Source organism: Poeciliopsis prolifica, unplaced genomic scaffold (genome assembly GCF_027474105.1).
Source record: "Poeciliopsis prolifica strain line A6 unplaced genomic scaffold, Auburn_PproV2 SCAFFOLD019, whole genome shotgun sequence".
NCBI classification, from domain to species: domain Eukaryota; kingdom Metazoa; phylum Chordata; class Actinopteri; order Cyprinodontiformes; family Poeciliidae; genus Poeciliopsis; species Poeciliopsis prolifica.
In genome coordinates, this window is record NW_026562394.1 from 4415433 (window position 1) to 4437404 (window position 21972).

General features: G+C 40.0%; 3 protein-coding genes across 4 annotated transcripts in view; 2 read left to right on the plus strand and 1 right to left on the minus strand.

Moving 5' to 3' along the window:
• The window catches only part of LOC129368878 (uncharacterized), a 75277-nt gene that overhangs the window by 8531 nt on the left and 44774 nt on the right, over window positions 1-21972 (minus strand). The window lies entirely within an intron of this gene.
• On the plus strand, window positions 7435-14169 carry ppme1 (protein phosphatase methylesterase 1). Of its 2 annotated transcripts, XM_055044049.1 has the most exons (14): window positions 7439-7743; window positions 9066-9159; window positions 9881-9973; window positions 10078-10135; window positions 10714-10765; window positions 11043-11197; window positions 11333-11423; window positions 11737-11802; window positions 11917-12043; window positions 12122-12251; window positions 12374-12418; window positions 12501-12565; window positions 12678-12745; window positions 13791-14169. In XM_055044049.1, the coding sequence occupies exons 1-14, from the start codon at window positions 7658-7660 to the stop codon at window positions 13792-13794; spliced, it is 1134 nt and encodes a 377-aa protein (XP_054900024.1). In that variant the 5' UTR covers window positions 7439-7657; the 3' UTR covers window positions 13795-14169. The 2 variants fall into 2 exon arrangements, with proteins under 2 accessions (XP_054900023.1, XP_054900024.1); XM_055044048.1 differs by having other exon boundaries at window positions 7435-7743; window positions 11917-12251.
• On the plus strand, window positions 17543-19215 carry LOC129368881 (odorant receptor 131-2-like). The gene has a single exon (XM_055044050.1). The coding sequence runs from the start codon at window positions 17543-17545 to the stop codon at window positions 18467-18469; it is 927 nt and encodes a 308-aa protein (XP_054900025.1). The 3' UTR covers window positions 18470-19215.

A 21972-nucleotide genomic window follows, 5' to 3' on the forward strand; every position in this document is an offset into this window, starting at 1 on the left:
TGTTTTGGAAGGGACACATTATTTCAGGTGGCTAAAATATATGGTTCCCCCTCATATCTCTGGCAAATAAAGAGGAAATGTTTTCAAATAATTTGTTGTTGATGAAGAGATGAATAAGCACAGTTGAAGACTTGTTGGTAAATAGTCCCCATGTTTTGAAGGGGGAACAGATTATTTTAGTCACCTAAAATATATGGCTTTCCCCTCATAACTCTGGCAAACAAGGAGCAAATTCTACCAAAATCACAGGATTTATTGTTGATGATGAGAGGAATAAACAGAGAAAAAAATCTTGCTGGTAAATTAAGTTGTTCCCATATTATGGAGGGGGACCAGATTATAATTTCCTCCATTCTTTCCTACCCTTACCGAACCTTGGGGAATAAAGAACAACTGTTTCCAAATTCTCAAAAATCTTTACATACACACTACGTGTTGGGAAAACTGTGTTTGGTGCCTGACTTATTTCTGCCAGGCTTACGTGAGAAACGTTGGAAAAAGAGCGATTCTCTTGGCGTATAAAATAACAAAAAACAGCATCAGAAGATCTTGTTTATTTATTTATTATACAATTTTTTAAACAACAGCTGCCAATTAAACTCAATGTTACAACCTTCACATGATTATATGAGTTGTTTTACCGAGAAATCGATCAGAAGCGACGTGAAAATGGTCAGATCCGCCTCATTCGTCTCTCTGGCTGTAATGATCGCTCCCGACACAGGGGAACCGAATTTAGCACCTACCCGAACTTTCATTTCTACCTTTTGTTTTAACCCCTTTCTCCCAAGAGATACTTTGGTCGCTCCTCATTTTTCTATTCAAGGAAGGTGCTGAGGGCTGGTGTACGGCAGGATGGGACAGTCTGTTGTGCTAGAAGTAAAGCAAAGAAAAAATGTCGCACATCACATTCATGCAAACAGACAATATGTATTACGAACTGAAGTAAAGCTGCCACAAGTATAAATTAAGTGCGAGTTCGCTTCCAAAAAGGCGGCTAGCCTGATCGCAGTGGAGCAGAACCAGAACGACACCAATTATCCTAAAAAAGTAGTGCCTAAGGCTGTAACGGACCTTACGATATATAGCTAATACAATTCTGCTGTATTATAGCGACTTTGTGTACTTTTAATTGCATTTATAATGAACAACTAGATGACAGTGGACACGGTCTGGAGACCACTAGCGTTAGCAAGTTACTACATCCATAAGAAATATGAATCTTCCTTTATACTTTTTAACTTACTTGAACATTGTGGAGTATCCTCCATACAAGTTTCTTGAAGCCTCTTGCCACAATTACTGCAAAAATTTGGTGACGGCTCAACCACCTCCTTTCCACAGTTCGGGCAATACATGGCGAAGTGACTGTATTCCCGCTTCCTTAGGTTTTCAATCAAACGAAGCACTCCAGCATAACTTCCGGTTCAAAAGTAAAACGACCTGTCGTCCAATCAGCGACTTCTTAGGTCTCCCACTGGGACCTACCTCTTCCGTTGTGTTTTCCTTAATGTTGTAGTGCTTTCGTTAATGTTGTCGTGTTTTTGTTAATGTTGTTGTGTTTTCGTTAATGTTGTTGTGTTTTTGTTAATGTTGTTGTGTTTTCGTTAATGTTGTTGTGTTTTTTGTTAATGTTGTTGTGTTTTCGTTAATGTTGTTGTGTTTTTGTTAATGTTGTTGTGTTTTCGTTAATGTTGTTGTGTTTTCGTTAATGTTGTCGTGTTTTTGTTAATGTTGTCGTGTTTCCGTTAATGTTGTTGTGTTTTTGTTAATGTTGTTGTGTTTTTGTTAATGTTGTCGTGTTTCCGTTAATGTTGGTTGTGTTTTTGTTAATGTTGTTGTGTTTTGCACCTCAGGGCCACCGTACTACATAAACAAAAGTACATAACAGAAATTAACTTAATAAATCTATAAATAAACTGGATGTATTTAGATACAAAATAAATAATACACACCTCTCCCACAGGACAACATGACAAAAGGGGAGGGTCTAAGGGACGCAAACATTTTAAAGGCAATACCACAGAGGAAGAAACAAAAGGGGAGGGGCTTCCGTTCTTAAAGTAACACAGTTAAAACAATAACAGAGATTTTCAGTCAGGTAGGAACCCATACAAATAACCAAAGAAAAACATTTTGAGTAATTATAACAACATATAAATTCAACCAGGTTACATATATATGCGTTACTAAAACAGTTGTTTATTTTAGATATCACTGGGTGTTGGAAAAGAAAAGGCTGAATTACTGGATTATTCCTGTAGCTGTGCAGCTGGTAAAGGTTTTTGCAATCTTCTTTACCAGACTGCACACTACTGCCAACTCCAGCTGCCAACTGTTCCTCCTGCACAAGTGATTTACAAAGATGGCACAGACCAATAACACAAGCAAGAAAAAAAGAGTGGAACACATTGTCCTATGGGATGTGATATATAAATATACTAGATATACTTAATTATATACATTACATTTTCTGTCATACACATATGATCTTAAAATAACAGTACTATAGTTATGTACAGAATTTATTCCTCCTTTGATTGTGTCGCACTGCCATTTACGTTCCTTTCAAACCTGTATTTTATAATCGCCTGATAAAGTTTGTTGTAATCTCAATATTACTTGTGTTAAATATAATTCTGCTCATAGTTTGTTTGGAATATTTATTTTTTGTAGGCAATGAAAAAAAACAGGCTCAACTGCTATCAATTAATTTATTTGCAAGTTGGGTAAAAATCTAAACTGTGCCAAATCAGTCCCATTATGTTCTAACAAACTGCTCACTCATCCATTTATTTGTTCTTTAGTTTGACATCTTTCTGTGTATTTCTTATAAGGGGAAACATCCTGAACCTGCCAGCAACATGGTGGCAGGTTCAAAACTATGGGGAAAAGATATCTGCACTCCACACTTTACAGAGCTTACACAGGTATAACGTTTGGTTTATGTTTTTACACGTATGTTTCCTTTGTCAAAATTTATTATGATTATGTCACTGATGTTTGTAGGACCACTTCCAGATCCCGACATTCTGGCATCAGGAGAAAAACTATGCCAGCTGGAGTCCCAACCACTTATCGCACTTGTCCTAGATGGTCTTTCACATTTGGAGCTGGTTCCATCCAAATTTGGGCCTGTGCCACAGGGCTCACCAATGACTTATCAGTGCCCACCTGAAAAATCCTCTGGTAGCATCATTCTGCACCACATGGCTCCAGACTTTTGATGCTGCATAGTCTTCCAAATACCCGGAAGTGTGAAAAAGGTCTATAAATATATATATAAAAAATTCCCTTCTCACCCACCGCGGGTGGTTCTTATCCTCTGAGCTCGGGTCCTCTACCAGAGGCCTGGGAGCTTGAGGGTTCTGCGCAGTATCTTGGCTGTGCCAAGGACTGCACATTTCTGGACTGAGATGTCTGATGTTGTTCCTGGGATCTGTTGTAGCCACTGCTCCAGTTTGGGGGTTACTGCCCCGAGGGCCCCGATGACCACAGGCACCACTGTGGTCTTCACCTTCCAGGCCCTCTCCAGTTCTTCCCTGAGGCCCTGGTATTTCTCTAGTTTCTCGTGCTCCTTTTTCCTGATGTTGCAATCACTTGGTATTGCTACATCTACCACAACGGCTTTCCTCTGATGTTTATCCACTACGACAATGTCTGGTTGGTTCGCCATTACCATTTTGTCTGTCTGGATCTGGAAGTCCACAGGATCTTAGCTCTGGTGTTCTCCACCACCTTTGGGGGTGTTTCCCACTTTGATCTTGGGGTTTCCAGTCCATATTCTGCACAGATGTTTCTGTACACTATGCCTGCCACTTGGTTATGTCGCTCCATGTACGCTTTCCCTGCCAGTATCTTGCACCCTGCTGTGATGTGCTGGACTGTCTCAGGGCCTCCTTGCACAACCTACACCTTGGGTCTTGTCTGGTGTGGTAGATCTGGGCCTCTATTGCTCTGGTGTTTAGGGCCTGTTCCTGGGCTGCCAGGATGAGGGCCTCTGTGCTGTCCTTGAGTCCAGCTTTTTCCAGCCATTGGTAGGATTTACTGATATCAGCCACTTGGGTTATTTGCTGGTGGTACATCCCATGTAGGGGCTTGTCCTCCCATGATGGTATCTCTGGCACCTCAACCTCCGTTCCCTGTTGTCTGAGACATTCACTGAGCACATTGTCTGTTGAGGCTTTGTCCCTGATGTATTTATGGATCTTAGTTGTTTCGTCCTGGACAGTGGTTCTCACACTCACTAGTCCTCTGCCTCCTTCCTTGCGGCTCGTGTACAGTCTCAGGGTGCTGGATTTGGGATGGAACCCTCCATGCATTGTTAGTAGCTTTCTGGTCTTAATATCTGTGGCTTTTATCTCCTCCTTTGGCCAGCTAATTATTCCAGCAGGGTATCTGATTACTGGCAAGGCATAGCTGTTTATCGCACGGATTTTGTTCTTGCCATTGAGCTGGCTTCTCAGGACTTGCCTTATTCGTTGGAGGTATTTAGCTGTGGCTCCTTTCCTTGTGACCTCATCGAGGTTGCCATTTGCTTGTGGTATACCTAGGTACTTGTAACTGTCCTCTATGTCTGCTATTGTTCCTTCTGGGAGTGAGACCCCTTCTGTGTGGATGACCTTCCCCCTCTTTGTGACCAGCCGACCACATTTCTCTAGTCCGAATGACATCCCAATGTCAGTGCTGTAGATCCTGGTGGTGTGGATCAGTGAGTCGATGTCTCGCTCACACTTGGCGTACAGCTTGATGTCATCCATGTAGAGTAGGTGACTGATATTGGCCCCATTTTTGAGTCTGTATCCGTAGCCAGTCTTGTTGATAACTTGGCTGAGGGGGTTCAGGCCTATGCAGAACAGTAGCGGGACAGAGCATCTCCTTGGTATATGCCACATTTGATGGACACTTGTGCAAGTGGTTTTGCAGTTGGCTTCAAGGGTGGTTTTCCACAGCCTCATCGAGTTTTGCAATGAAGGCTCTCAGAGTCCTGTTGATGTTATACATCTCTAAGCATTCAATGATCCAAGTATGCGGCATTGAGTCATAGGCTTTCTTGTAATCAATCCAAGCCATGCACAAGTTGGTGTGTCGGGTTTTGCAGTCTCGGGCAACTGTGCGGTCTACGAGGAGTTGGTGTTTGGCTCCTCTGCTATTTACACCGATACCCTTCTGTGCCGTGCTCATGTGTTTATCCATGTGTTTGCTTATCTTGGCCGCTATGATGCCTGACATGAGCTTCCAGGTTGTGGAGAGGCAGGTTATTGGTCGGTAGTTGGGTGGGATTGGACCCTTTGATGGATCCTTCTGGATTAGGATTGTCCGCCCTTCAGTTAACCATTCAGGGTGAGTCCCACTTTGTAGCAGCTGGTTCATTTGGGCTGCCATTCGCTCATGGAGAGCAGTGAGTTTCTTTAGCCAGTAGGCATGGATCATGTCAGGCCCTGGTGCTGTCCAGTTTTTCATACCTGAGACTCTTTCTTGGACATCTGTCACAGTGATGGTTACCGGGGCTTGCTCAGGGAGGTTGCTGTGGTCCTCTCGTAGAGAGATCAGCCACTGTGCATTGCTGTTGTGGGACGCCTCCCTTTCCCATATGCCTTTCCAGTATTGTTCAGTCTCCAGCGTTGGTGGGTCTGCTCTGTTGTTATTACCCTGCCATTGAGAGTACACCTTAGCTGGTTGAGTGGAGAACAGCCGGTTAATCCTTCTGGATTCATTCTCCCTTGTGTATCTCTTTAGGCGGCTGGACAAGGCTTGGAGCCTCTGTTTGGCAGTCTCGAGTGCTTCAGGTATGGGCATCTGCCTGTACTTTCTGGGTACTGGTCTTTTCATTGCACCCTTGTGGAGCTCTGACAGTTGGCTCACTTCCCTCCTTGTTACCTTGATTTTAGCCTCTAACCGTCTTTTCCATGGTGGGTATTGGGTCTCATGGTTGCTCTTATAGCCAAGTATCTCAAGGACCACTGATGCTGAGTTGTAGGGATCGTTCTCAATGCTGCATTCACATTCTCAATGAGACTTTCAGATGGTACTTCACTCAGCCGTTGTAATTGGCGCCGGGGAGGCCTGGTTGTCATTTGGGTCATGATTCTCTCTCTCAGGTCAGCAGCTGTCTCGTTCAGCTCTGTTTCGCTCATTGGGGCCGTGTATCCCCTCACTGGGTGGGGACTTGTAGTTAAGTCCCCACAGTTCTGACATCCGGGTTCCTCCCTTTTGCCGTAGCATTTGTGTTGTATCTCGTCAATCTCAAGTTGTGATAGCAGTTGCCGTTTGCGGATGTTGGAACACTGAGCTACTAGTTGTTTAGCGCTTAGTGTTGACTGGGGATGTCGAAGTAACCATTCCTTCCCCAGTCTTGCATGTAACCTCTCTCACTAGGGTTACTTGAGTAGTAGCATTCCAACAGATCCACATTTTCATCTCTCGCCCATTTCCGTCTTGTTCCAGTAGCCCATTTGTCATCAAGGTGCTCTGGTTCCCCAACACCTGACGCAGACCTTGTTTGGCCGGGCGACTCTGAGCCGGCATGTTATGCAACTTAGTATCTCTCATGGTATGAGGTAGGCAGTAGCTTGAAGGGTCTTGCCTAAGGACCCAGACTGGATTCGAACCCTGCCCTCTCGGGTGATATACTGATGCCTTATGTATTGAGCTATCCAGTCAGCTCAATACATAATATATATATATATATATATATATATATATATATATATATATATATATATATATAAATTCCCTTCTCACCCACCGCGGGTGGTTCTTATCCTCTGAGCTCGGGTCCTCTACCAGAGGCCTGGGAGCTTGAGGGTTCTGCGCAGTATCTTGGCTGTGCCAAGGACTGCACATTTCTGGACTGAGATGTCTGATGTTGTTCCTGGGATCTGTTGTAGCCACTGCTCCAGTTTGGGGGTTACTGCCCCGAGGGCCCCGATGACCACAGGCACCACTGTGGTCTTCACCTTCCAGGCCCTCTCCAGTTCTTCCCTGAGGCCCTGGTATTTCTCCAGTTCTCGTGCTCCTTTTTCCTGATGTTGCAATCACTTGGTATTGCTACATCTACCACAACGGCTTTCCTTGATGTTTATCCACTACGACAATGTCTGGTTGGTTCGCCATTACCATTTGTCTGTCTGGATCTGGAAGTCCCACAGGATCTTAGCTCTGGCGTTCTCCACCACCTTTGGGGGTGTTTCCCACTTTGATCTTGGGGTTTCCAGTCCATATTCTTCACAGATGTTTCTGTACACTATATATATATATAATATTACATACTTAGCTAATAATTTTTTCTGATGATTGCACAAAAGAAAACAAATTCCCAGATTTTCTTTTGTTATAAACATGTATCTTGTAGAGTTCTTTTTGTGTATACTATGTTTTATTTTATTTTATTTTATTTTATTTTATTTTATTTTATGACCGGTAGGGGACAGTAAAACTTCCACCAGCCTATTCACTTCTGATGGTGAGAAAGAAAACAAAGAAGACGAAGAAAGGCACTGAGAAGAAGAGGACAAGCTGGTTGCTAATTTAAACAACGCAACTCGTGTATTGTGATTAAAGTCGGCGTTCCTGTCAGAAAAACATTATATGCGGCTAAAGAAGAGGAAGAGCATCACAAGCCTTTCCTGACACAAGCCAGCTCTTTGCTGACAGCATGGAGAAGCAGTTGCATTTGAACCTGCTAGCATCCAGACCCCCTATGGCAGGTGGTTTTCAGTCCGGGTCCAAGATGAAAATGGGGTGAGTCAGCTGGCTTGTTACACCGGATTTCACGCTGTTTAAATGCCCTGTTTAAGTTTATCTATTACTAAACTAACGCGGTTGCGTTTCTACACCCGAAAGTTGGACCTAGCTCGTAGCGTTAGCCAGGCTAAGTTAGCCGCGGCTCTAGTTTGTTGTGAAACACGACTCGTTCGGGTCATTTATTGTTTTCTTTAGTCATAAATATGTTGTAGGTGACAGAATATGTTGGCAAACCAGTAAATCAGAACCTTATCACACCGGTGTGTTCAGGTGTATATCTGCATGTAGGTGACTTCACTGCCTACATGCCAAGCTGTAGTGTTTGCACGTCCCTCAGCCCACAGGCTCACTGCACCAGTTTGGATTTGTCACCCTGTGATCATTTAAACTCCTTCTGTTTTTCCCAGGTTTCTTTTTGAAAGGAGGAAATTTGATCTAATGCTAAACTTGGATTATAATAAACGTATTGTATTTCTAGGCTTTTTTTAATAGCCCATCAGTTATTTTTGATCATAAGCAGGTTATCTATCCATGCATTTGTTTCCTCCATTTCCTTATTGCTTCATCTGTTTTTAGTTTGTCCTGTCATCTTTTCACCCAGTTGTTGTCAATCTATTCATCCACCATTCATTCATACGACATATTTTTCTAGATCTAACATGCACTCATCCTGGTTTATCATCCGTTTGTTTAACCCCCATTCTGTTTATTAAATAATCTGTTCTTATATTCATCTATCCTTCCTCTTTAGGCTGTAGAAATTGCCTATGAGTCACATAATTTTTTTTGACACTGAATGAATAATATTTTGAGTTCAATTTTATTTATGAGTAGGTTATGCATTATGAATGCATTTATTTTTGGCTGAATAAACTGTAGCACTAGTTTTAAACTTTGTAGATTGTAGTTTGCCTCTGTTTTATTTATTTGTTGATTTTTTTATTGGTTTTCTTTTTCTTAACTACAATTCAGACGTTTAAATGTGATTGTTTGGATATTTATGTCCAACTGTCATGTTTTCATGTCATTGACACAATTGCATTTCTTCTGTCTTTCAAACCAACATCACTTTTTTACCTCCATATTTATGCACATTTTGTTTTTTTTACACGACGCTTAGTTTTAGAACATTTATTTTCCTCCTTTTGTCATTCTTTTCATTACCTCTTGTTTTTACATCTTACATAAAGCACGTATTGTTAGTTCCGTTCATCTCGTGGTGCTTTATCTTCTATCTTAATGCTTTACTAGTTTGTCCACACTATCCGGGTGGCAAATGAAGGTTTCTTTTAAAATGCGTCTGTTTCTCTCTTACCCAGACCTGGACGAAAGAGAGATTTCACCCCCTTGATCTGGAGTCAGTACTTTGAAACCATAGAAGATGTTGAAGTGGAGAATGAAAACGGCAAAGATATATCCTTATGTTAACCCTGATCCATCCTCTACATTGCCAAACAGAGAAACATGACAGTTGTCTTGACACCACTGCATTTTCCATTTTGGTGATGTCAGGTCTGCATTGAGCTGCTCCAGCTTGAAACCCTTTTCCATAAGACACCCTACATGCTGCTTGAGCTAGTCTGAAGGGAACGGAAAGTTTAGAGCGATATGTGTGTTTACCCTCCAGAAAGTTGCTGAATAATTCTGCACCACAGCATGCTACGTTTCTGTTGTTCCTGACTGCTTCCACGTTGCTATGGTCCCACTAGTAGCTGACTGTGGAATATCTTATTTTTATGAACTAACTCATGAAAATAAGTCAGTTTTTTTTATGAAAATAACTAACTCACTGAGCTCCTTAGAGGGATGCTTTTTGTAAAGGGAGGCGTTGCTGAGGACGAGGAGACAGCTGTGGAAGTGCTCATAGCTGGGGAAGGGAGGACAGTAATGCCACATCTGTCACACAAGCAGCAGTCACACTTGACAGTTTTCCCAATAAATCTTCTTTCTTTTTTTTGTGTTTGGCAGTGTGGATGTTAAATTGGCTGTCAGTATCACATCACAGTTCATGTGTTCAAGAATTTCTTCCTGTTTTCTCCCAATAAAGTAACTCCATGGCTATTCTTTTTGTTGTTTGTTTGTTTGTTTAATTGCTTGCACAGCGTTTGTTTTTATGTCCTTGACCACCCAGAACATTTTCAGACTTTACTGCAGCGGCTCCAGCGGTCCTGTGCTGCTGCTGCTCCACGGAGGCGGCCACTCCGCGCTGTCCTGGGCCGTGTTTACCGTGAGTCTGATTAACACTGCTGCCGTCATAAGACTGTCTAACTACCTAAATGCAGACCAGGTTGGTTGGAAAACGATGAGACGTTGTTCCATGTGTTTTTATAGGCCGTCATATGCAGCAGGATCAACTGCAGGGTGGTGGCCATGGACCTTCGAGCTCATGGTTTGTTACACTGATAACCAAAAACACTTTTATAGAAACGTGAAAAAATGCCATTGCTTTTAAACATACATGTGTCAAATGTGTAAAATAATCATTACCTTTAGCTTGTTTTACAATTTAAAGGTAAAATACAGCAACACTTTCTGTGTAAAAAGAAAAAAAGTACTATTCTGATCACAGGAGCAGCTTTCTACTGGCACTAATGTCTCTATTCTCATGATCAGGAAGTTTCTTGTGGATTTAGTTGAGTCTCATTATCTAAGCTGCTACAGAATATGTCTGATTTTTTTTTCTTTCTTATATAGTTCAATTATTTTATCAGCTGTTGGGATCTGATGTTTTGAAAAATGTGGAAACCAAAACATTTTTGTTTTGCCTAGAAATGACTGGAAAATAATAAAGAACAAAACATGCTGTGCTTGGCATTCAGCACTTTGTCGTTTTATTTTCAGGGAATTTAATATAATGAGCTTTCTGTTCTTGTTTCGGTGGCATAATTGTTCATTTTTAACAAGGTTTGCATTTTTAGCAATTGCGAGTCTTACCACTCTGCAACCTGTTTCTGTCACTCTTTGCAGGAGACACTAAAGTAAAAAATCCAGAGGATCTCTCTGCAGACACCATGGCAAAGTAAGTGTTTTTAAGAAGTGTGTTGAGTGGAGAAAAGTTTCCTGTTTGCATCAGTTGCATAAAATCACTGAGGATTCAAGCAGATATAAAGTTCCAGCCATTAATCATAACAACCAGTACAGGACATGCAGTCAGTGAAAGTCAAAAGGTGTTTGAAAGTTTCAATTTATCATTTAGAGTCGATCAATCTTAACTATTTGATCTCTTTCCATATTTTCTCAATTGTATAATAATTTCCTCTACACCTCTGAATAATCCTAATGTCTTTTCCTTAAAGGGATATTGGTAAAGTAGTGGAGGCGCTGTATGGAGAGAGCCCCCCTCCGATCATGATGATCGGACACAGTATGGGCGGAGCCATCGCCGTTCACACAGCCAGCGCCAACCTCGTCCCATCGCTGCTGGGTCTCTGCGTCATCGACGTCGTAGAAGGTAAACTATTCCTTTCAATCACTTTGCTGCCTCAAAGGTTAGCAGGCTTTTACTGATTTGTCCATTTTAATACTCCTTATTGTTATTAACTGATACAAAACGGGGGTTTGAGTAAGATATATTATTTTCCATTAGGTACAGCAATGGACGCTCTCAACAGTATGCAGAATTTCCTCAGAAGTCGACCAAAGACATTTAAGTCTCTGGAGAACGCCATAGAGTGGAGGTAAATCACAAGCACTAGGACTTCAACTATAATCTCCTGCTTTATTGCTTTAAGTTGTAAGACGTTACGGTCTACTTCAAGGTGAGGGAGGCGTGTAAGAGCATGTCCATATCCTCATGCTGACTTTGGAAACATATAGCCAGAAATGTCGCAGATTCCACTGTGAGTCCCAGGATTTTAGAGGAAAATCGGAGACCTTTTTACAAAATAAAGCTGAAGCAGAACTTGATCCTGTGACCCAAAACATTCCAATAAATCCACAAAGAATCCCCTTTAGAAAAACTCCCTAAAGTGAGCTATTCTTTTGTTTCAGCGTGAAGAGCGGTCAGATTAGAAACATCGAATCTGCTCGAGTTTCCATGGGAGGCCAAGTGAAAAAGTATGTGCTGTACTGTTTTTTTTTTTTTTGTTTTTGTTTGTTTTTTTAACACATTCAGCACTCCACAAATTTCTGTAAGGGGTATTTGACCTCCCTCCATTTTTACTTGCACAGATGTGAGGAGTCTGCGAGCAATCCAAGTGTTTCTAATAGCATCGGCGAGGGCATCATAGAGGAAGAGGAGGAGGAAGAAGGAGCAGAAGAATCGAACAAAAAACGAATGAAGGAGGACGACCAAGAGGTTCAGTCTCTCTTGGTGATTTTTCTGTTTTATGCAACCATTGTTTTGTTAAAAATAACAATAATGTCTCCCCTCCAGGTTAAGAAGGAAAGCTTCTACACCTGGCGGGTGGAGCTGTCAAAGACGGAAAAATATTGGGATGGTTGGTTCAGAGGTCTGTCGGCCCTTTTTCTCAACTGTTCTGTGCCAAAACTGCTGCTTCTCGCAGGTTTGTTCTCCTTTTATTACATTTTTTCTTGTATAATTTAGTTTCAGGGTATTTTGTCTCTTTAGAAGCGAGTTATATGATTAATCTAAGAGGTGTTTCTACTGATTTGTGTGTTTTTACAGGAGTGGACCGGCTTGACAAAGATCTCACTATTGGACAGATGCAAGGTAAAAAGAGACGTGCGTTTTTTTTATTTTTTATTTTTATTGTAACTGCATTGTGTTTAAATAAAAAAATGTCTGTCCTCAGGGAAGTTTCAGATGCAGGTCCTCCCTCAGTGTGGCCATGCTGTTCATGAGGACGTGCCTGAGAAAGTACGAGTTTTTAATGATTCCTGAAATATCCGAGGCTTGTTTGTGTGTTTGTTTTGTTGAACTAGTTCCATCTGTTTCATTCAAATTCACATTATTTGTTTGTTTTTGTCAGGTAGCAGATGCTCTAGCAACATTTATGGTCCGACACAAATTCACTGAGTTTAAAGAAGGATTTCTGTGGTAGGTGAACTTTTCTTTTTTTGTGTGTGTTTTTTTTTTTTTCGATTATTAAGTCCTGGATTGATTATTCTATAAATCTTTTTTCAAGCAGCCGAACAAACATTTTCCTTTTAAAGCATGAATTATATGTATAGAATGCCCAATTCTGCATGATGAAAATGTGTCAAATGAAATTATGTGTTTACTATTAAAAGAGGCTAAATATTCAGAATGAAACTATGACAGGATTGGAGAGGGAAACAAAAACAGAGCTCAGTTCAGTCCAAAAGGAAACCAATCTGGTTTTATTAAAATGTGGTCATTTTAAAAGTAGCTGATATTAGTTACTGGTTACAGGTTGATCCTGTATAGATATGTTTATATTCTCTGCACAATTGAATTTGATTTAAAAAAGAGTTAAGTCAAGTTACTGTTGGCTTTTTTAAGGCAGCTAATCAGGAAAACATGCTGGAAAATCATCAGAAAACTCAGAAAATGCAGCAGCTTTAAAAACAACTTTTTCTGTTCTGGCTCATCAGCAGCCTCCTCAGCTTCCCTTGTGTGCTCTTCTGCTGACATAAAGCGTCCAGGCTGCTGTTTTCATCCTGTAGGCCTCATTCGTCGGCTTTTGACAGCTTTAAAAAACGTTTATAACCCGGCTCATTAGAGACTTGGGCGCCTTGTTTGGTTTAAAATCCTGCTGTAGATTTAAAGCCACACAGTCTTACAGATGTAGAATGCAAGAATTAGACTCTCAGCAATTTGATCAGATAAAATTATCAAAGATGTTTATATGTTTGCTATAAAAGGCTGAGCGATTATTGTAGCTAACTTTATTAATGACTTCTATAAATTGTATGTCTGACTTATTGGTCCGTATTGGACTTTTTTATGTGTTCAACATAAAAATAAAAATTCTGCACAGAACAACTTTGATTCTGAGAAAAGGCTGAGGCTCATACATGAATAGCTTTTTTTTTAAATGTAAAATATTTTTACAGTATTTGAGCTTTACTGTAAATATGTGCATAATGTCTTTTTATTTTTTTTAACTCTTTATTTCCAGCTAACTTTCCTGTCCTGATTAAGCCAGCAGGCGGAGAAGAAATGTTTCAAGATTCATTGCAGTCTTTGTGGAACTTGAAAGCTATTTAAGAAGAATATTACATTATTATTATTATTATTGTTGTTGTTGTTTTGCTGCTTTTGTTCTGTAGATATTTTTGCCTTTCAGCTTTGCCTTGTTTTCTTTTAAACACTATTTGATTATTTTTCTTTGTACTCCCATTTTTTTTTATTCTCTGAAATGTAAAGCTCTTGTTTTAGTGTTTTTATTTTGAGTGATTGCATCATTAATTCACTGTTAATGTTTGTCTCCAAAGTGTTAGTTTGAACTCTGATGGCAATGATCAAAAATGGACGCAATAAAAATATGTTCAACACTTTATTGGATGTGCTTAATAAAAATGAAATCAGTGTAGCCATGTTGAGGTCTGTCTAAAAATGTTTACATTTTTAAGATAATGTTAAAGTTTTGTTAATAGTAATTGCAATTTTAATTGGACAAGTTTAAAGTCCACTTAAAACAAGCGTCGATAACTGTTCGTTTAGTTTCATATCTTGGATCTCTAATGTACTTTTAATGACTTTTCAATTCATTATTTTCAAACAGACACAAACATTAAAAGTAAATCATTGGTTAATTAGGACTTGCATGTTTGCAAACTTAAGTACAGATTACATATTATTTGTTCTCGTGTCAAACTTTGGGGACCGAAAACAGGTTTTAATTGTCCCTCTGTGGACTAGCATGATGACAGACGTCTTGTATGTCAAAAAAAACATGTGAATAATTAATGAATCATAACAAGCCTCTGAAGAGCCTTGGAGAATATTTTGTAGTTTGAATTTGAGGCTAATGGTTTTTTTAGCTCTCATTTTTGGCTTTCCAGAGAATACTTTTCACATTTTTTAGAGAACTCAAAGTGAGAGTGTAATGGGTTTCTCTTACTTTACAGAAACACTTTATGAAATCCTCCCAAAATGTGTTTCGCCTCTCTTATTTGGCTCTTATGCCAATATTTCCACTTTTAGATACTTTGTCCTGTAAAATAATTCTACAGACATGACCTGAATAAGCCAACACAAATCCAGCTCTTATTGCATATGGTGTGCCTCAAGGCTCAGTGAAGGGGCTGAACATCTTTAGCACATTTGAAGGATTTGAATTTGAAAAATTTTCAGAGATGGTGGTCACTAAAGAAACATGTTAGGATTTAAACTTCATGTTAAATGTTAGTTTGGCATCAGCTAAATTTAAGCAAAATTAATGTTTGAAAACAGACACATATATACATCAAAATACAAGAAATAAATGGGAAGCATAAATGAGTCATCAAAAGAAAGAGACCACAACATTGTGATTGAAATCAGAAGTTGTAATAAATTAATGAGAATGTTTGTTGGCACATTTAATTTTCTATTATTTATGGAATCAGTTTATCATTGCGTGCTCTACAGATGATTTTTCACCAGAGGGAAACTGGTTCCATGTTTGTGTCTGCAGGTTTAACATGGATCAAATGCAGGCCACAATTTCATCTCGGGTCTCATAGTCCTGTGTCCCTTTTTAACTGAAGCCCGTTAACCCAGTTTCTGCTATTTTACTTTTTCTTATTTTGTTCAGTCTGTAAAGTTGAAACATAGAAACCCAAATCCATTTCCAAACAAGCTGGGACTCAGATACATCTAAAGGGGCAACAGCTTAAAACAAACCTGTGAAACCCCAGAAATCATTCCAGTTGGAAGCTTTAAATTAAATCTTTGTAGAAAATGGAGGTTATTCATTGTTGATTGTAAACTTTAAAAAGGGTTTTCCAGATTTGCTTTATTAAAAGAAAGGAATATTGTTTTCAAATTCTTTTGACAAATTTATCCTCTGTTATAAAAGCAGATTTTAGGGTGGCTTTCTTTTAAAATGTTTGCAACATTTAGCCAAATTGAGTAAATAAAAGCTAATTTTGATGTAGCAAAGTCGGAAAAAATCTGTGGATGAACGTGGATCTACTTATAAAAAGACGAACACTTTGTGTCGTTCCTAACTTCTTCCATTATGAGAAAAGGATGGTAATAATTTCAGCCTGATTTAAAAATAAAAAGTCAATTCGGATGGATCAGATTTCTGTCATTTTCAATTTGCTTTTAAGGACCACACAAACTCCGTCAAAGGGCCACAAACGGCCCCCAAGCCACACTTTGGACACCGCATCTTTAGAACGTCATAAAAATATATTTTTTAGTTTCTTGCATAGTGTCAAATTACAATGTGAAAATATGTTAGATATAAAATTTTAAGACATACTCGCCATATGCTGTGGCTCTTTGCCAGTTTTTTATATGTAATTTAACAACACGTTTCACCATAACCGGCCCTTTGAATGTAAAAATGAGTTTGACTCCCTGTTGAACTTTCTCAGGTACAAAAACTTTGAGCCAACCTTTAGTTGAAGGTGTTTTTCATACGACTCGCATCTTTGTGGAGGAACTTTGGCCAACTCTTCTTCGCAGCATTGCTTTTGATAAGGTCGTGACATTTCAACATGCTGACTTCTGGACTTTAACTAGACTTTTGCGACTCTGATTAGTCGTCAGACATTTTCCCATGGAGTTTTTTCACCGTGCTCCTGCTCATTGTGTCGTCGGTGACCCAGTTGTGTTAACTAACGCCTCCGCGCTGCAAACCATGAAAGCAGAAAACGTGCAGTATTTCTTATCACTGAATTGACAGAAATTGAGTTTTTTTTTTGTTTGTTTTTTCCCCATGACTAAGTTTGTTCTTGTGAATCAATTTAATAATTGATTCTCTGTTGGGCAGAAATTTTTATTTTTTTTACATCAAGGCAGGTTTGTGTGGGGATTCTTTTCTCCATAATAATCAAAATCATCACTTTAAAACAACTTTTATGTTTATTTGGGTTATTGTTGGCTGATGTCAACGTTTGCTGGATGATCCAAAAGGGTGACTGAAAACGGAGCAACTATTTCATCACACCAATGAAACCCACATCTGATTGGCTGGTAAATTCAGAGGAGTGATGATGTCAGGAAAAGCATCCTTTACCTAAAAGAAGGAGCCTGATTCTCTTCTTATATTTATCCTCTGAAACGTCACCGTCAGGAGAGGAGTCAGGACAGACCAGTAAGTGATTTGTCCAAAGCGCACACAGTTTGTTTTCATTCAGCTGAACATGAATAACTGGACTGTTTATAATGTTTCATGTCAGAACATGGCTTTAAATTGTGTTTTATGCTGGTTTTACTGGGTTCATGGACCGATTGATTGGAGAAATCCGATTTTCTGACTAAATTGATGACATTTTTGTGACATTGTCGGTTCTTTTCCGTTAATATTTCCTAACAAAAGAAAAAGTTTTAGGAGGGAAAAAAGTTTCCTAACAGAGTGTATTGATTAAATATTACAAACTTGGATTTCTGTAAATTGAACAATAGACACTGATACGGGTAAGTACATGTAAATTGAACATTACATCTTTATCGGGTAAAATTCTCCATCTCTTTCATGTCCTCATGGATTCTCAGGAAACCAGAACAAGTCATGCGTTTTGATGCTCATGTTGCATCCACAGCTCAGAACATTGACCCGGTTGAGCAAAACCAATGTGATTGTTGGGTTCAGCACATCCAATGAACCGTAAAACAGTTGAAAAACCCCAGACATTTTTTTTTTTCTTGGTTGTTGATCAGTGCCACATGTGTGTTTGTCCTGTATTTGCAGAAAACTGGACTGGAGCCACAGGGATGAACGGTACGGAAGGTCCGAGCATGATCCAGATTCATGTGTCTGTCAGGGTTCTGCTGACTGTGCTCCCGTGCCTCTTTTTCTTGTACATTAACAGCGTCATGCTGTTCGCCCTGGTGAAAAAGCCCCTGCTTCTGGAGTCACCCCGCTACATCCTGTTTGGGCATTTGCTCTTCTCTGACTTCCTCCAGGTCCTGCTGACCACGCTGCTCTACATATTCGCTTTGACCATGGTCAGAATCATCACTTGCGCTTGCATTTTCGTCATCCAGTTCGCAGCCGTCACCGTGAAGATGTCCCCCATCAACCTGGCTGTCATGTCTTTGGAGAGGTTCGTTGCCATTTGCTTCCCTCTGAGGCACGCCGCCATTGCGACCTCCAGGGTGACCCGCGGCGCCATCGCCGTCATGTGGATCGTGGCCTCTTTAGACTCCGTCACGCAGCTCTGTCTGTTTTTCGGCCTCGACAACAGAAGCCTCACCGCTCAACGGGTCTGCAGGAAACAGACGGTGTTCCACCTGCAGGTTTACGTGATCGTGAACCAGGTTTTCACGGTCGCAAATTTCGTCCTGGTCACCGTTATTATCATTTACACTTACGCTGCCACCATGGTGGCCGTGAAGTGCAGCTCTTCCTGCACTCACAGGGCCAAAGTGGCACATCAAACCGTGATCCTGCATGCACTTCAGCTCTGCCTGTACCTCATCTCCACCCTGTTTACCATGATCAACTCCAGCAACCTGTTTAACTTGGATCCAGTTGTTGCTCTTTACGTCAAGCACGCGCTCTTTTTGGGGCTCGTCATTTTCCCCAAGTTTTTGAGCCCGCTCTTATACGGCCTTAAAGATCAGACGTTCAAACACGTCTTCAAATACTACTTTACCTTTGGCTACAGACCTTCAGTAGAGCCGTATCCCAAGTCTTGATCACTAATTGGAATAAATCATGTTTTAATCTGCCTAGTGTATGAAAAGGTGCTTTGAAGTTTCTCTTAGATAAAGGAGAGAAAAAAAAACGAGAATTTTGCTGAAGTTAAAACGAGTTGAACCAAAATAAAAAGCTGACAAGAAATAGGTTGAAGCTGCATGTTTGCATACGTTGTATCATTTGTGAATGCAAGAACAATGAGAGATTTCTTTCTTATTGTTTTGTTCAAATTCACGTCTTCACAGAGTATACTTATTTTTAGCAATTGATGCAGTTGCTGTGAAAACCTGATGCCTCGGGTCAAACATCTCGGTTGTCCTTCCACAAGATTCTCACAATAGCTTTCTGGACGCTTGGCCCATTTCTCCTGGCAGAACTGGGTCTGTTTCCAAAAGCTTCTTTGCTCACACACACTTTTTCATTTCTACCCACAGTTTTTTAAGTGGCCTCAGATCAGGTCTTTAAAAACTGGCAGATATTAACCAGTTTTACAGCTAATTTGGAGAAATGCTTGCTGTTGTGGTCCACTTGGAAAGCCCTATTTGTGCCTAAATTTGAACTGCATGGCTGCAGTTATTGATCCAAAATTTCATTTTTTGCTCATGATTCCATCTATTTTTGGGAAGTATTCCAGTCTCCCTTACAGCAAAAACAAAAATTTACCATTTTGCTTCCAAATGACGGTTATAGTAGCCAAATACTTCAATTTTTTGTTTCATTTTTTGACATCTCAAAAAAAAAAAAAAAAAAACTAAGGTTTTTATCCCTGAGAGCATTATACAGAGTACACAAACATTTGGTTTCAACTATGTTTGTCTAAAATTAATTTTTTTTTCCATTTAAATCTGCTTCAGCTTTGTGCAACTTGTCATAAAAGAAAATGTTATTTCCATTTATCTGTCAAAAATAAACTACAAAATGGAACCGTGTAAAAAAGTGTAATTTTCTGACGTCTTTTTGGTTTCTGTGTTTGAATGTTGACAAATGTGACATATATACAGAAATCATCCACATAAATGTAATTTATTAAGTCTAGATTTCGATGCTTGTGTTATCTGTGGAAACAGGTTTAGAAAATGTAACTAAATTTTTCATTACAGTTGATATATATATTAAAAAAAACAGTGAAGTGGAGCAGTTTGACTTGATGTTTTAAGCAAAATCCAGCTTAGCCAGAGGTAAACTCTCTAGTTTAATTGTTTATTTGTATGTTATTGATCGGTAACACATATCCATAGCTGATCATTGTTTATGATTAGTAAAGAAACCTGCTGATGTGAGTGTTATGAAGCTCATTTAAATCATCCATGGTGCCAAAGTGCTTTACTATAAACCCTAAAACAAAATAACAAACATCTACAATAGCAATCTAAAAGCAAAAACTAAAAATGTGTTTTAAAAAATTTATTTCAGAAGATTCAAATACAATTCTGAGTGAAATCAAGCTGATGAAGACAGTTGTGTTTTCAGGAGTTCATTTATTCCCTCACTGTTGTGTAAACATGACTCGATCTGTGCTTTCTTATTGTATTTGGGCTTTTGTGAAAGTCAAATCCTATTGCAATTAAAACGAAACCCTTTCAGGCGCTGAAAACAGCAGCTACTGAGTTTTAGGTCAAAATCCCTCTGATAGAGTGAGGAGAACATGAGTTCACTGCTCTAACCACCAGATGCCACCATAGGCTTTGCAAACAGGCTCCTAAAGCGCATCGCCAGCACCAGTCAATTAATGTTGACTTAGTCTGTGCAAGTATGCGACTCATAAATCTGCAATGTGCAATAAACCCAGTAACACGTGACTTTATTGATGAAAGTCTTTCGTTCTTTCTCACAGTGAAGATGGATGGTTGTGTAGGAATAAGGACTGAGCCTGGCTGCAAACAATTTAAGGAGCTAAACAGGCAGGGAGGGGCTGAAAGACAGAATAAAGGAAGCATCTGAGCAGGAGGTGGACTAATTTAAGCAATCTTTACTCCGCCACAGTCCACAAGCCCACTCAATACCTCTCCAGCTCCCTGTGAAAGAGCTCTCCAAGGGCTGAAAAACATTCCAGAGCGACAAAGTCCTTGGTGACCAAGATGCACTTTAGTTTGGACGACAAGAGCAAGAGGGAAAAGGTTGTTGTGATGATAATGGAGACCTCTCAGATCTTTGACAAGACAGTGGCGAGCTTCTCTGCAGGCATGTGATGGTGGAGGTTTGCAGGGAGGCCTCTCGGTTGTACACGCAGGGAGCGCATCCACAAAAGAGCCGATGACGCACAAGCAAAGATGGCCCTGGATGACTCTCCTTACGTCTGTAAGGAGAGTCGCAGACCTCAGGACGGATTTGTGACTTCCATCCAAAGTCTTCTCGCTGAAGCCCAGGTGCTCGCGCGACATTTGTCTACTTCTGCTGATTTTGCGGTTTCTAAACTTCTATGTGTGGCAGAATGGGAGGAAGTGGGGTAGCCGCTCGTGTGGGGAGGAATACAACAACAAAAGGGAGAAAAAGGGCATTCTTTGTAAGAGAACAGTGATGGATTGGTAGGTCTTGTGCTCCATTATGAGAGAACCGGAGGACGATGTACAGAGCTGCGCAGATTCTAATTCAGAAAAAAAAGCTAATCAGATTTTAAAAGCTTTCTTTTCCTCTAAATGCAGGTTTGCAGAAGTATTCGATGCCCTGTTTTCAAATTTTGCACATTTGAGTTCAGCCTCCTTACTCTGATACCCCAATATGAACTCCAGGGCAAAAATCAGCAGGAAGACAGTCAGTGTTGAAACAAAATCACGCATTTGCTAAAATCCATCTGACAGCAAGCATGTATACAGTGAAATGAGATGAAAATTATTTAAAAAAACACTTTATGAGGACAAAAACGACCACTGCACATCACCCTGAACACATAATCTAAGTGAAACATAGTAGTGACAGCATCATGCTGTGGTAAAATCAGTAAGGTGACTAGAATAGATGGAGCAAAAATCAGAGGCCATAAAAAAAACTGTGAGACTGAGGAAAAAAATTCACCTTTCACCAGGACAATGACTCTAAACAAACAGCCAGAGCATAAATAAAAACACCACCTTCAGGTGCTTAAATGGTCTAATCAAAGTCCAGACCTATGGACCAATTAAAAATACTCAAAAATGCGCGTACGAAATGTATTTTGTAAATAAAAAAACTTTCATTAAACCCTCAATTTTTTTTTTCTGATACCACATCTAATGCTTAATCTGACTAAATTCTTGTCTCAATTCCTCTAAATCTCAGCCTCGCTGTCAAAAACACACACACACACACACACACACACACACACACACACACACACACACACACACACACACACACACACACACACCGAAAGAATCTCACTCATCAGTCAAAGCGTTTCGGACATTAAGTGTGCAGATGCTGGGACATTTCAGCTCCAACAAATTTGCTGCTGTGACTGAAATAAAAAGGGGCTGGATGCTTTACAGATTCTCACACATACAAAAATAATTTAAACATCCCTCCT